General features: G+C 43.0%; 1 protein-coding gene across 13 annotated transcripts in view; it reads right to left on the reverse strand.

Moving 5' to 3' along the window:
* Gtf2i (general transcription factor IIi) overlaps positions 1-15,864 on the reverse strand; it is a 96,432-nt gene that overhangs the window by 29,134 nt on the left and 51,434 nt on the right. For 3 of the 13 annotated variants that reach the window (XM_048789899.1, XM_048789900.1, XM_048789901.1), the window contains 3 exons: positions 9,877-9,936; positions 8,013-8,069; positions 6,131-6,211 (listed from right to left, as the gene is read on the reverse strand). The exons of 1 other annotated variant lie outside the window; for it this stretch is intronic. In XM_048789899.1, coding sequence (XP_048645856.1) covers positions 6,131-6,211; positions 8,013-8,069; positions 9,877-9,936 — 198 coding nt within the window. The remainder of the gene's footprint in view (positions 1-6,130; positions 6,212-8,012; positions 8,070-9,876; positions 9,937-15,864) is intronic. 9 more of the 13 variants (XM_048789897.1, XM_015491406.2, XM_048789895.1 and 6 more) reach the window with 8 other exon arrangements.

A 15,864-nucleotide genomic window follows, 5' to 3' on the forward strand; every position in this document is an offset into this window, starting at 1 on the left:
TGGTTCACGCAACAAAGGACACATGCATAAATGGGCCTTCAGATCTGCACACAGACGGCTGAAGACACCTGTTGGAGGCCTATGCTAATTTCCTGCAGAGTATGTCTACAATACCAGAGTCCTCCCAAAGAACCCCAGGCAACCCATGCCACTGGGAGTTCTATTTAAACATCATGTGTAAATCGTGAAGAATACCATTTTAATAACAAATATCGTACGTATAAAGCGAAAAATAATTGCTGTTTAAAAGACAATAGCAATGAAAAGAGGGTCAAATGCGGCAAGAAACTGCTTTAGGGCGGATGAACTTGCTCTCGCTTCACAACTACATGGGTGCAGAGAGCGTGGGGTAATCTGATCACATCCCACCACTACACACACAGTGCAGCCAGGACCACACTCTGGGGTAGTTACTGTCCTGTCCACTAACCACGAGGTCAACTCTCAGAAATGGAAGGAATGCACATCTGAAGCAGGGCACAGTGCCACAAACCTATAAATCCCAGCAACTCGTCGGAGGCTGAAGTCAAAAGGATTCTAAGTTTGAAGCCAGCCTGGGCCACTTAATAAGACCCTGTCTCAAAATAAAAAAATGTATGAAGGGCTGGGGGTATATCTGGGGGCAGAGTGCCCCTGAGGTCCATCCCCAGTACTGCAAGGAAAAACCTGCCCATCTAGCTCTATGTACCATGTTATGTTGCCTGGCACAGCGGCAGGCCAGCTGCAGTACTCTCTGTCTGTCTGTCTTTTTAAATCTTTCTGGCCACGGGAGAGCTTTTTTCCCCCCAGTGGTGAAAAGCATTGAACACAGGGTCACTCTACCACTGAGTTACATTCCCCAGCTCTTTTTATCTATTATTTTGAGACAGGGTCTCACCAAATTGCTGAGGCTGGCCTTGAACTTGGCTCTTCCTGTCACAGGCATGCACGTGCACCCAACCAAGTGCTGGATCTGAAGGGGAACCTTGAGTGGAGCTGAAAATTCAGGCACCTCCTTGCCCTGCGGCAGCAGGGAACACAGATGACACTACTGTCCTGCTGGCTGCCACCAGGCCTCCCTGTAATGCCAAAGTCACCTGAGAGTATCTGCCAGCTGTTACAGTAAAAAAACTGTACCAACCCAACAGGCACCAAATAAAACCCCACTGGAACCTAATTATGTGTCTGGCAAGATGAAACTGCTTTTTGAGGATGATACTTTTATTTCAGGAAAACATATTAATAATTTCCAACATTCTAAACACCTTGTTGTGGTGAAGCCATTTTAGAAACCCTGTTTCAAGGAAAATCAAGGAAAGAAATCTGAAAATAACTTAAAAATTACAAACCCCCAGTAAAGTAAGACCAGACTGTCTACATCACCTCAGTTTATAAACTACTGTAAGGATTTCAAATAGTCAAAGGTGATATAAATAGATTAAGTGAAAACATAATGGCAAATATATGAAGTATTATTTTTAAGTTTAACTCTCAAAATATAGTTTGAAAATTCAGGCCACAGGGTCCCTCATTTGAAATTTCGAGAGGAAACCTGTTTTACTTTCTACAAGCCACTTGCACACCTCGGTTCAGAGCGGGAGCTCAGCCACCACGTCTGTGTTTAGCCAGCGCTTGCTAAACAGTGTGTGACAGGATTTTGATGGCCTTCCCCGCCCCCCATACCAGGGATTTGACCCAGGGACACTCTCACTGGACTGGACTCCCCAGATCTTGTCATTTTTTATTCTGAGACAAGATATCCTTCACTGCTGAGGCTGGCCTCAAGCTGGCCATCATAATCAGATGGTCAATTTTTTAACATCCAAACTTACATGCGTTCAAAGTTTAAAAAAAAATTGGGTATACTGTGTCTTTTGAAAAAGAGCCACTAATTACACTGCACAGCTCAAATAAACAGATCCCATTTCTTCACACAAGCATTCAATTTAAAATAACTGACCTAAAATCCACATTTTTACATAAACAATTATGTATTCACCAACTATTTAAAAGCTATAAAAATTTACAACACAAACTTTTAAAATGCTGACTTACGCAATCTACCCCAGTAGCACTCCCGAGAAGCACAGTAACCAACCTACCTAGAACTAGCCAGGTACACACTCTCTTTCAAACCCACCCAGAGGCACTCACTCCTACCTCTACTGCCCCCGCCTGCTGAGAGCACTTCTCTCTGTGCCCTGTGTGAATGCCACGCCCCCCTGAACGAGTTCTCTTTCTACTGTAAGTTATTCTGAGTGCCTTCAACACTGTGGCTATGTTTCTTGAAATAAGCAGCAGGTCCCGTCATTCCTCTTCAAAGCATGCCAACTGATCCACCTGTTTTGCCCACTGTTAAATCTTCAGCACCCAGTACACTGCCTGGCACATACAAGGTCCCCAATATTTGTGGAAAATTTAAGTGAACATGCCTAGTATAGGGCTTATTTATATGCAGCAACTAATTCTTTGACATTGTCAAAGAATGAATTCCACAAAAAGTTACCAGAGAATGACACATACCCACTGTCAATTGTAAATCCACCATGATATCAAAACTCTAATATAACATTGACCCAATTCGTTGTATGCAGCTTCTGTAAAACTCTCATCTGTGTTTAAACAATTGGGTCTTCATTAAGTGACTGTCTAGCAGGTATAAAAAGAACAAAAATTTTCAAATGTTAAGTTCAATCACAGATTCTCTGATTGTTATTGTAATAACTATAGAACATGTAATCAAATACATACAGAGTACCAGTATAATACCCAGGACCTGGTGCCTGCCAAGCAAGCAATCCATCAATGAGCCACACCCCTACCTCTTACGTACACCTTTAAAATAGACTAAAAATAAAAATTTCAAAGATAGTTGACATAGAGAGATGCAAAATAATTTAAAAAATAAATTTACTTAAAATCACTTAAAGAAAACAGTGAAAGAAAATAATGACCTGGATTAGGCCATAGCAAAATGAACGCACTTGAATGACTCAGGATTATTAAAAACAAACTGTGCAATAAGGAAACCCCTTTGAAACCAAAAAGTCCCCTCTATTAGCTGAACCTAGAGTAAGTATATGGTAACAAGGCCTAAAAAGTACTAAAATTTTTTTTTTTTTAATAGCTTTATTTACTTATTTGTATGTGGTGCTGAGGATCGAACCCAGGGCCTCACACATGCTAGGTGAGTACTCTACCGCTGAGCCACAACCCCAGCTCCAAAAGTACTAAAATTTGAGTATGGGGTTGTGGCTCAGCAGTAGAGCACTGGCCTAGCCTGTTCAAGGCCCTGGGTTTCATCCTCAGCACCACATGAAAATAAATATATTTTTTTAAATGCTAAGATTTTCTCATCACATATCACAGATATCAGAACTGATAGCAATCACAATGTTGCTTATGAAATTGAGGCTTGCAGTCACCCTGCCCCCAGGGGTCCAAGCTTGAGCTGCCATGTTTTCAAGGCTACCACTGACTCCAGGTTCGGGTGGGTCAGCACAAAGAGCACACCCAGCAGAGGGCAAGAAGCGCCATCTCTAGAGACACACGCCTGCACCCCGCAGAGCTGCAGCCCTGGCTGACTTCAAATGAGGCTAGGCAGGGAAACGCCAGGCCTCGCGTGCCTCTCCTGTGAGCTCGCAGAGAAATGCAGGGAGAGGCAACAGGAGGGAGTGCCATCTCCAGGCAGCAGGGGCATCGTGCCCCTTAAGCTGGCCTCATCGCATGAAAGGCATTTTTTCCTCTAAACATAATAGTATATTAGGAATATTTTTTTCATATCATAGCATTAAGAAAAACATATCAGTATTTCAATGCCTACATATTTTTCTATTATAAGGATAGACCAAAATTTAATTTTTTTAAATACATATTTTTTAGTTGTAGGTGGACACAATACCTTTAATTTTTATTTTTATGTAGTGCTAAGGATGGAACCCAGTGCCTCACGCATGCCAGGTGAGCGCTCTACTACCTGAGCCACAACCCCAGCCCCCCAAATTTAATTTTCTGTGGCTATTAAATTGCACCTACCATTCTGCAGTCATCTTTCCAGAAAGAATAAATATACATACCAACCAGATGTCACAGCAAGTTCTTATCTGACCTTCCCTGTTAACATTAAAACTTAAGTTTTACCTTCCTCAATGGCTGGCTGAAAAATGGCTGGCGATGTGACAAACAGCCCACATAGAGTTTACATGGAAACTGCATACAGGGACCAGGAAAATGTCACTCGTGTTTCACTGGTTTTTTGAATGTGAAGAATCAGCCTATACAGTAAAACTCGACTCTCCAATCACAAATTTGGATGTTAAATAAGATTTATTTTACCATGTTTAGTTTAAAAGAAATGAGATTCATCACTCCCCCTTAAAGATTTAAAGTTGAAATGACTGATAAATGCTTTAGATTTCATTCATTTATTTCCTGGTTTTTATAACCTCTCATTAAGTCTTAAAAAAGTGTTTTCTAAATTTTTGAAACAGCCTATGCTCTAAATTTTGATATATCAACTTGGTTATTAGTCTTATCCCAAGGTTTCACTTGTATATTTTAATAATCACCCACTTTTATCATTTCTGTAAATAAAACAAAGCTGTGCTATTTATATGCTCTTATAAATGTTCTCCTCTGACAATTAATGAGGTCTTTACAAAGTAATAATATTTCAATTATTTAATGGGAGACTACAAACAATATAAAGTACCCTTTAGGTTAGTAAAATTTTGTTAATGAGAAAAGAAATCTGTACATTAATCAACTGAGATCAGCACATTAAATGTGAAAGGATTTCCCACCCTGGACAGAAGCTGGAACCAGCTTACACTTTAGAGGAGGAAAAGCAAACGTCTGGAGCAGCCTGGAGTGGCCAGACACCCCCATTCCCGAGTGACACCAGCAAGGTACAGGGACAACAGGGAAGGGGAGGGACATCCAAGTCCCTGAGCCAAGAAAAGTTCGTGCAGCAGTTAGGAGGAAAGAGGCGAGTACCCAAATGGGTGGTCCCCGGGGGTTGGGCGCTACGGGGAGCCTGAGGGGAATCTGTTACAATGCATGCAAACAGCCTCTGTGTACTTTCACAAAACCACACGCACACACAGACCGCCACACACAAACCACGCCCTGCTGCGTGCTCCTGAGCCCAGGACAGAACGGGGTGAGGGGAGCACAGCTCCTACACAGCTGGGACACCGCTGATGGGGGAGATCGTGCGCGAGCACTGTGAGACACTGATTTAAAAGGAAAACGATCCAATCCACACTTAATAATTATCTAACATGAAAAGAGACACTGTCATCTTCATTACAAACTGGCTCATCTGTGCTTTGCCTACCTTTGAAGAAAAAATTAGGTTCAAAGCAACTTCAGCTATAGAGATATTTTCAAATATACTTGTAGCTATTGCTTAAAAACAGTTTAAAGAACAAATCCCAGGTAAATCACTAAGCAGCATTTCAAGGGGTAGGCAGAAGCTTTAAAGATTACTGACTGGCCAGAGCAGGGGCCCACACCTGCAGGGTGGGACAGGTGGGAAGCTGAGGAGGGACGCTCGCTGGAGCCCGGGAAAGCAAGAGCAGCGTGGGAACAGAGTGAAGCCCCTTCTCAGAAAAACATTACTGACAGGCCAGGAATGGTGGGCATGCTCAGCTCCAGCTCCTCAGGAGCGTGGCCAGTCCAGCAGCTCCAGGCCACCCTGGGCCACAGAGGGAGACCCTTGCCCCAAAAACAAAACCAAACACTGAAGGGAGACTCAGCACCTTCTCCTACACTGTGCCTAATGAGATACCAAGGGTTCCAGCTCTATCGTGCCTCTACCACACCCAACAGGTCACAGGCTGTTTCTAAAGGCACCAAGTCTGGCCATAACGTCCTCGTTCCCACAGGCAGAGGGTGTGCTCTGGTCAACTGTGGGCCAACGCTATCTTCTACGGCTCAACTCTGCTGTCCAAAACTCCCAAAGCACCGGGTGCATGGCTGGAAGTGGGCTGCCTGGTCACACCAACACACATACATATACGTATATATGTATCAACTCATTTCACAGGTTTCCTTTAAGAATGAATGGAATGCATACTTAGCAATGTGAATGTGACACATTTTATGACCAGAAGTCAACCTTTGGAATCAAGGCTTTTAGACAACTAACCTTCAATAGTCACCTCAACTTCAGGGTCCTCACTTGTTTCTGAAGGGACATGTTGAGTAGAATCTTGAAAAAAATAAAATTCTAAAATGACATTCATTATTAAGCATTTTCCATATGTTCCAACATTTTACTGATTTGATATCCAAAAGCAGCCTACAATTAAATGTAACTGGCATTTTAATTCATTTCATATGTTAAAAATATTTGACCCTGTTGGTTATAAATAGGGATAAAAGAAACAAAACTAGAAAAACTCTAAAACTATTAAATAAAACAAAGTTATCTGCATTAATTAAGAACTCAAAAGAAAAAAAAAACATATTTCTTGGAGGCATAAAATTACAACAAATTCACACTTATTTTCCTGCTATAACTAGAAAATGCCAGGATAAAAATAAACGCTTCACACTTGAGATTCTATCTCTCCTCTCCTTGTAGGTATCCTATTGGGGTTTGTAACTGTTAACTGAAACCACAATCCATCTCTTGTGATGGAGACCCCCTCATCTCAAGGAAACGACTGTGACAGCTGCATACATGGCTAGACCCTTTCACTCTGTGGCAAGGGACTTTCAGCGCTAAGTAAGTGTCTCATTGTATTCAGCAAATGTACGTTGGAATGTTAGTGCCACAAGCTCAGCTACAGGGTGTTTTCAGTAGCTTGCCTTCATTTTGCAGAGGTGAGAGATTAATTGATTTGCCAGAGATTATGATTACTTGTTAGTAAAGGAGTAAAGATCAGAACCCAGGTTCAATACAATTCTGCTAAGAGTAGACTATGACGATAAAAATCTCCTCAAAACAAAGTCTTTCAAAGCCTAGCACCTGGGGCAAGTCCCATACCTGTGAGCCCTGCGCTACTGCCTGTAGCCCTGCACCTCGCAGCTTCTGTCCAGGTGGCTGCAGCGGGGAGGCTGCCCTTCCAAAACCACAGTTTTGAGGCAGAGAGAGTATCAGATCACCTCCAACATCAAAACATGGGCTGACTGCCCCCCAAACAACCAGTACAGAGTTTGAAATTAGCACATCAACACTTCTGAGAGAATGAATTCCAATTAGAAACTGCCAGTCTGCACCTGAATTTGGAAAGAAACTTCGGAAACTTGAAGTTTTTGTCTCCTTCACTCCAGGAAGGCAAAAGGTCAAATTCTTGATTTTTAAAAATAAACATAAAGCCACAGAACAGATTCCCTTTTTATCTAAGAAAAATAATGCACAATATGACCCGTGATCAGAGCACTCTGAACCCTTACCAGGCTCCCTCCGTGGGCAACCTACCAGCCTCCTGGAGAACCACTTAGTCTAGCTGCAGAAAGCCATCACCTGGCCCCAGCTCACCCCTGAGCCTACAGGTAAAAGCTGCAGCACACTGCGATGCTGAGTCCCCAGTTCCAAGCCAATACAGCCGGGACACTGGTAACGTGTCTCAGGAGGCACTTATGGGTATAAAAACAAGAGACAAACTCCTTCATTAATATATTTATAGTATGTCACCCAACTGTAAAATGTAAAGTTTTCAATAGGACATTTTAAAATGAATATTGACACTGCCAGTTCTGATTTTATTTCTAAAACACTTGAAGCTATTTCCCCTCAACAAATTTTTAACATGGCACAGAAAAACTAGACGAGAACAGCACTACCCCGTGCACACGGGGCAAGAGGAGCGGTACTCACCACAGGGTGGCCGGCCCACCTGCTCTGCTGGCCACACAGAGAGGGAACGGCCGGTCCTAGGTCTCTAAAAAGAAAACTGCTGGCCGGGAAGGCAGACTGCACAATTGTCTTTTTTTTTTTTATCTCCAAGACAGTATTTTAAGGATGGTATCATCTATAAAACACAACATACAACTATAGTAAAATTAAAAATCCTTCCCCTAACCTTCTGCAGGCACCTCCATTTCTGTTCCCTCGTTGCCTTCCGAAGAGTGATGGCTTCCTAAAAAGAAAATAAACAGTATGTACTAGACCAACCAAAACCCACACAGAAGAATGAAGAACTAGGTAACAGCACAAGCAATTTAACACATAATGAACACACACAAACCATTCTTAACTCTTAGTAATTATTTCAAACAATGTTCTCTAATTCAGAAAAACATACAACACTTCTACTTGGAAGCTAACTTTTTTGGAAAATACAAACACATAGATGAAGCTAGGGGGCTTAGGGGCTTAACATCACTTGTTCCAGATTGTGCACCTCGATCTCTGGCAGGTGCTGGGGTCTGAGAAGCTCAGTGGCTTCGGGTCCCGTGCCCCTCTGTCAACAACCCACAACAGCAACGGGAAGACAAACCCAGGAGACCCTGTTCGCTCAAAGACTGAGGCGCGTGTGCAGCCCTCCACTCACTACCACAGAGGCTAAGGAAGCGCCTTCCCCACCACTTGACTGTAGCTGCACTTCAGGAAACTCATAAGTTAAAATTTAAGATACTACCTTGAGTCTCAAAAGCATTCTAATTCAGGTAATATAATCTGCCTGCATCTAAACACTGGAACATAAACAACATGTCAAGTTAGGCAGTCACGGTAAACAGGCTCATCCTAGGAAAGAAAGGACCTCAGACGCCAGAGAGCCACGAGGTGAGTGCCCCAGCTCCTGAACACCTATGCCACCAGCAAGGGACAGGTGCTGAAGCACTGCCTTCTAGTGAGGGCAAAAGACACCAGCTCTGGGCAAGACGGAGTCGCAGAGGGGGAGAGAGCAGGCCATCCACCTGTCTCATCTACTGGTGACTCAACTCAGTCACAAGCTTACTAAACAAAGGCCTCAGCTAGGAAAACATTCTTCTTGATTAACTGCAGCCTCACAATGGCCATGAAGCTGTCATTCTAGGTCAAACTGCTGGGTTTTTTCTCTGGCTTTAACACAGCATAATTATCTTGAGGTTCTTTTCTACTTTATCCCATGAACTTATCTGAACTCACAACTAGAGGCAAATCTACACCACTCAGCTATTCCAACTGAATAAAATACCTCTCATACCCACTCCTTCGCTTGGCTTTTACCCTCAAGTCTGCGATTTTGGACTCTTTTAAGTTCTTTGACTGCAAAAGTCAAAGGAAACAAAGATGTCAAGTCAAAAGGAGGAGAGGCAGTGGAGCAGAGTCCAGGAGTCAAAGGAGAGCATGAGTCAAGAGCGAGGCCGGCCAGGGTGATGGCTATGTAGTCCAGGCCGTGTCCTCTATGCTCTGTTAAATCTTAGACAGTGACACTCACACAACAGAGGACATCTAACAAAGTCAATCTTAAACTCCCAAAGCCCAGACAGACAGAAATAAAAGCCATCACTACAGCCTATGATTGTCAACTTGGGACTACTACACGACAATTCCAAAAAGGCAATCAATTAATAAACCCAGGGATAAGTGATATTTTACAATCCTTTCAAAAATTAAGTATCAATATGACCTTATCAATATTTACATCACTGACTTTATACAACAACAACCTTATTCTGACTATTCTGATATAAGGTATAAATGTGTACTTTACCTTAAATAGGAAAGTGTGTCATGTACCCATTTCGAGATTCATTACTAGATTCACAAAAGGGAAAATTGGTTTTGAAAAATTGTTGCTTGTGAAGTTCATTTATATGTTCAAAAAAAAGGCCAAAACATTTTTCCTTTTCCATTTGGAAAAGTAATAATATAGTTATAAATAACAAAACAGTCTGTCCAATATAAAGCAACATCAAATACCAACAGGATGTGGGAGAATGGAAGTGAAAAGTTTATACCTTGCAAAGACTTCGAAAGGGGCAGTTTTTCATCGACATCATCAGTTTCAGAAGGGCCTGCTTTGGGGACAAAAATAATACTTCAAAAGTAATCCCCAAAATATATTTTGGGTCACTTTGATGAAAGAGTTTGGTGAGATATGGGAAATAATGGCCTTTTTACAAGTTAAAAAAGGTCAAAAAAAAAAAAAAAAACTAACACAGAAAAAAACTAAATAAAAAACCCGACTAACACAATGAGCGGTGTTGACGTGTGGTCTCAGTGGGTGGGAGGGCATGTCCAGGTGGATTCATGCATAGACAGTCAAGAGAGATTCTGAAATGGCCAGACACATGGGCTGGATGACAATGGTATGTCTGAAGTGGTGGGAATGTTTTTTTTTTTAAACAGCAAAATATTCAACACAGTAAACTGTAACTTCCACCCCACATGGTTCATAAATGCAGGTTTATCTGGTACATAGATTTATTTTTTCTATTATTTAAGACAGATGCAAAACCAAACTGGTATACCTTCCTTGGAATCACAACACGATGGAACTACCAGTGAGCTTAAATAACCATTGAAATAAATGAACAACTAACAGGTATTAATTCAGATCCCCCTCTGCCACTCCCCCATCATAAGCACTTCTTCATGAGTGGAAAAGGTTCCTTCCAATTATCGGTAGAAAATACTTTGGAAGCCTTCACAAAACACTACAGAGACTTTGAAGACACATTTCTGTTTATCAACAAGTTTTTTAGTGATCAATTTAAAAGAAACAAAAGATTATATTTTCAATGCCTACTTTTTGGGAATGCCGGGGGGTACTTGGGATTGAACCTAGGAGGCTCAACCACTGAACCACATCTCCAAACCTTTTTGGTATTGTATTTAGAAGCAGGGTCTCACTAAATTGATTAGGGGGCTCACTAAGTTGGTGAGGCTGGCTTTGAACTCCTAATCCTCCTGTCTCACCTCCCAAACTGCTGGCACCATCTAGCTCAGCTCAATGTCTACTTCTTTTTTTAAAAATATTCTTTAGTTGTAGATGGACAACACCTTTATTTTATTTATTTTTATGTGGTGCTGATGATTCAATGCAGTGCCTCAACACATGCCAGGCAAGCGCTCTACCACTGAGCTACAACCCCAGCCCCCAATTTCTACTTCTTAACATAAAATGTATTCTTTCATTAATGTGTACACAAACCAGCTATCTCTTATTATCATTTGGTAAACATTCTAAGACATCTGAAAGGCTTTATTAATGCACAAAGTTGCATAAAACTTCACATTACAAGCAAAGGACATAGCGTGAAAGAAAAACTGTTATGGTATGGATGTGAGGTGTCCTCCAAAGGCTAGTATGTGACAATGCAAGAAGGTTCAAAGGAGAAGTGCTTGGGTTGTGAAAGCCTAACCAACCAGTGCATCGATCCTGTGATGGATTAACTCAATGCGAGCTGAAGGCAGGTAGGCTGTGGTAAGAGGAGGTGGTAACTGGGGGTGTAGTCTCTGGGATATTTAAATATTTTGTACTTGGAAATGGAGTCTCTCTCTGCTGTCTGATCATGATGTGAGCTGCTTCATGCTGCCATACTCCACTGCCTCACCACAAGCTCTGAGGAAAGGAGCTGGCTATCTACGGACTGAGACCTCTGAGACTGTGAGCCCCTTTTCCTCCTATACAATTGTTCTTGTCAGGTCTTTTAAGTCACAACCATGAGAAAGCTGACCAAAACAACTGTGGGGCTGAGAGGGGTACTTCAGGGGTGTGGTGTTGCACAGCAGGCACGAGGCCTGGGGAACCATCTGCAGCACAGCAAAGAAATAAAATCTCAACTAAGATCAAGACTCTGAGATCAAACACCACACCCAACCCTTCCTAGTCATGCAACCTGGATACAAAACAGAATTCTCATTAAGAATGATGCTCATGAGGCTGGGGCTGGGGCTCAGTGGCAAGAGTGCTTAACTAGCATGAGTGAGGCACTGGGTTCAATTCCCAGCACCGCATATAAATTAATAAAACAACCTTCCATAGACAACTAAAAAGAAATTGGAAAAAAAAAAAAGAAGAAGAATGAACCAGAGAAATGAAAAGTTGTGCTTGATTTGTGTACGATGAATCAAAATGCAATCTGCTATCATATATAACTAATTAGAACAAATGTAAAAAAAAAAAAAAAGAAGAAGAAGAAGAAGAATGGTACACCGCCAGGCACAATGGGACCCGCTGTGATCCCAGCAGCCTGGGAGGCTGAGGCAAGAAGATGGCAAGTTCAAAGCCAACCTCAGCAGATCAGCAAGGCACTGAGCAACGCGGCGAGACCCTGATTCTACACAAGTACAAAGAAGGGGATCTGGATATGTGGCTCAAGCGGTAGCACACTTGCCTGGCATGCGCAGGGGCGCCGGGTTCGATCCTCAGCACCACATAAAAATAAAGATGTTGTGTCCACCGAAAACTAAAAAATAAATATTAAAAAAAAATTCTCTCTCTCTCTCTCTCCTCTCTAAAAAGTCTTGCCAGCCAATACCTGCTTCTTCCTTTAAAAAAAAAAAAAAAGTACAAAGAAGGGCTGGGGATGTGGCTCAGTGGTTAGGCACCTCAATCCCAGGACAAAAGAAAAAAAGAATGATGGAAACACTTGAAGTGGGGGTGGCAGGGCAGGGAGGCGGGCACAGGCCTGGGTTCCAACTGCAACACAGAAGGTGAGGGGAAAAGAGAAACAAGAGACAACAGTCAAGTATAGCAAATGACTTCCAAGTACTACTATAGTTTCAGGGCAAGACGTCAGCCATGTGGCTTTCTCCAGATTCTATCCTTAAATTTAGGGGTGGGAGGTGGGAGCCCAGGCCTCCACCTTGGAGCTGGAACCCAGCCCCGCCCTAAGTATTTTTAAGAAGGTCATCTTTAGTCATCAGCATATCTCCTGGGAGTCCCAGCATACAGCTTTTCTGTCCAACACTGGGGTTTCTAGTTTAATGAATGCATCAGGTTCAGGTAAGCTGTTAAGGCCATCTGTGGATAAGTACAAAGTTTATCTTTATAAATGATCCACATTTTATAAATAATAATTATTTACTGGGTACAGAATTTTCTATATATATATCAATTAGCTTACCTTTATTAGCTAGAGATAAAATATTCACATTTGTAAGCATTAATCAACTTGCTGTATTTTCCATGTAATTACATGCAGACATGTCTATAAAATTACCATAATTAATTTTTTACTTTACTTATTGGATACACAGAGGGGGGGCGCAGTGGTGCATGCCTGTAATTCCAGTGGCTCAGGAGGATGGCAAATTCAAAGCAAGCCTAAGCAACTCAGTGAGACCCTTCAATCTCCAGTACTCCCCCCAAAAAATTATTAATGGTTTGAATATCAATGTAGTGACTTCTTTCTTATGTTTTTCCTTTCATACGTTAAATAATCTCACCCTTTATCCCCACCTTTTTGCTTTAAATTAATACTGCTAAACTAAAGCCAGGCACAGTGGTGCACACCTGCAATCCCAGCAGTTTGGGAGGCTAAGGCAGTAGGATCACAAATTCACGGACAGCCTGAGCAGCTGAGGGAGACCCCCATCTCAAAAATAAAAAATAACAAGGGATGGGATGTAGATGAGTGGTAACGTTCCCCTGGGTTCCATCCCCAGTACCCCCACAAAAAGGGAGGGGGCGGGAGATTGCCAAAGTAGGATTTCTGGTTTCGGTTCCTGTCTCCCAGCATACCTTCATAAAAGATTATACTTTCAAATCCATGCTGCTCAGTAGCATCCTTCACTCTTACCCTTGCAAGGCTAGAGGTGCCCACCAACCACCACAGAAATGGAAGCACACCCAACCCTCACGCTGGAGTGCTGCCTGCAGAACCTGCAGAGAGCACAGGCATCTCCTAGGGCATTGTGGTGGACAGCAAAGGTTTGCCAAGAAAACACCAAGGTGATCCTACAAATGCACACGTACAGCAGAACAGTGATCATGGTAATACTACTCTACTCGTAACAAAAACGAAAACCTTGACAGCACACTGGACAACCACACAACAGCACACACAGGCCGACCACTGTGGTAAACTTAAGAGATTAACAAGAGGATGCACGTGCGCACGCACACACACACACTCACACACACACACACTCACACTCACACATACACACAGTGGAAACGCACGTGCAGGTAAGTCTTCAGCATGCAACATCCTTGGTTTTCAGAACAGTGGCTGAAGAGGAATCAGGAGAAAAGCAGGTTGGAGCTTGGCTCTAGCGACAGGGCTGAATGGTTTCGTCGAGGACAGAGCAGCCCAGACCTCAGCGTCACCAACCTAGGCTGGTGGCCTAGGTGGGCAGGGTTCCACAGCTCACTGAGAGCCAGGACAACCCACAGGAGCGAGTCTACATATATGTACAATGGCCTCAGGCCACCAGCAGGGAGGAGGCCCACCACATAGCACGCCCAACACTGACCAAAGTTCTACAAAACACATGATGGAAAACTGATAAATCAGGGCTGGGGATGTGGCTCAAGCGGCAGCGCGCTTGCCTGGCATGCGTGCGGCCCGGGTTCGATCCTCAGCACCACATAAAACAAAGATGTTGTGTCCGCCGAAAACTAAAAATAAATAAATAAATATTTAAAAAAAAAAAAAGAAAAAAGAAAACTGATAAATCAAAACCAGAAATGCAAATCTACTGCCCGGAGCAGTGGCACATGCCTGTAATCCCAGTGACTTGGGAGGCTGAGGCAGGAGGATGGCAAGTTTAAGGTCAGCCTCAGCAACTTAGCAAGACACTGTCTCAAAATAAAAAAATAACAAGGACTGGGGATATAGCTTAATGGTTGAGTGCCCTAGATTCAATCTCCAGTACCTAAGAAAAATACAAATCCATAGAGAAAACGGAAAACTCACAACTCTCTCTTCATAGTAAGTGACAGAAGGAGACTGAAACCTTAGGACGCAGGGAACCTGGGCCCTCACCCACCCTCACCCGACCTGTCGCTGCAGGGAAGCCCCACAGCACTGGATCGCGCTGGACTGCATGTCTGCCCCAGCTCACAGGTAGCATCATCAAGACTGCATTCTGGGCACAAATCAAAGTTAGAGCAAGCTCGATCACACAGATGACATAACAGAAGCCCCCGCGTGAGTGGCAGAACAAGATCTAAAAAATACACAAATATGTGGATGTCATTCCTAAGTGACCCACAGGACAAGGAGCAGCCACAGCAAATTAGGTACTTTTAATAGGATGAAAATAATGACAAATCAAATTCTGTGGGGCAGCAGTGCCCGCTGGCTGCAGAGCACTGGCCTAGTGGGCCCAGGGTCGGACCCGGCACAGGAAGGGAGTCTGCAGGGCAGCTGAAGCAGGGCTGTGAGGACAATGGTGGCATTAAAACTAAAATAGAAACAAAATTCACCTGCAAAAGGCAAGAAATACCATCAGCGAAAGTCAAAGCTGCTCCCGAAGGAGAGAAAGAGCGTTAAGGAGTTTCTCTGGGCCAAGGGCTGAGGTGACACCGTCCAGGGAGCCACGTGGAGACCTTTTTTATTTTAACCACTGAGGATGCTCTGGCGCATGTTCGTGGAGGCCAGGAAGTGACCGAACACACCACTGTACAGCCTCAGACTCACGCAATGGGAGCCCCTCCAGGTGAGGGCACCACCAACACCGGGCCGGAGTTCGGCAGAGGGAACTCACGTCACAGAGCTGGAGCTTCCCAACGCGCGGGGGGGGCATACGTACATTCAAACATATAACACAAAACACAAGTGTGCACACATAATATAATACATACAACACATAACATTATAGTAAAGGCCTTATAACTTTTTACAGGTGAAATCTCCATTGCAATGTTTAAAAACTCTATAGTCAAAAAATAGAACTGATCAGCAAAACATTAACCTAGGTCTGTATGAGCTCAAAAAACAAAATAGAACTTCATGATATGGCAAAGGGCAATAATAAAATAGATATTGAAAAAA

This window comes from Marmota marmota, unplaced genomic scaffold, assembly GCF_001458135.2.
Source record: "Marmota marmota marmota unplaced genomic scaffold, marMar, whole genome shotgun sequence".
Lineage (NCBI taxonomy): Eukaryota > Metazoa > Chordata > Mammalia > Rodentia > Sciuridae > Marmota > Marmota marmota.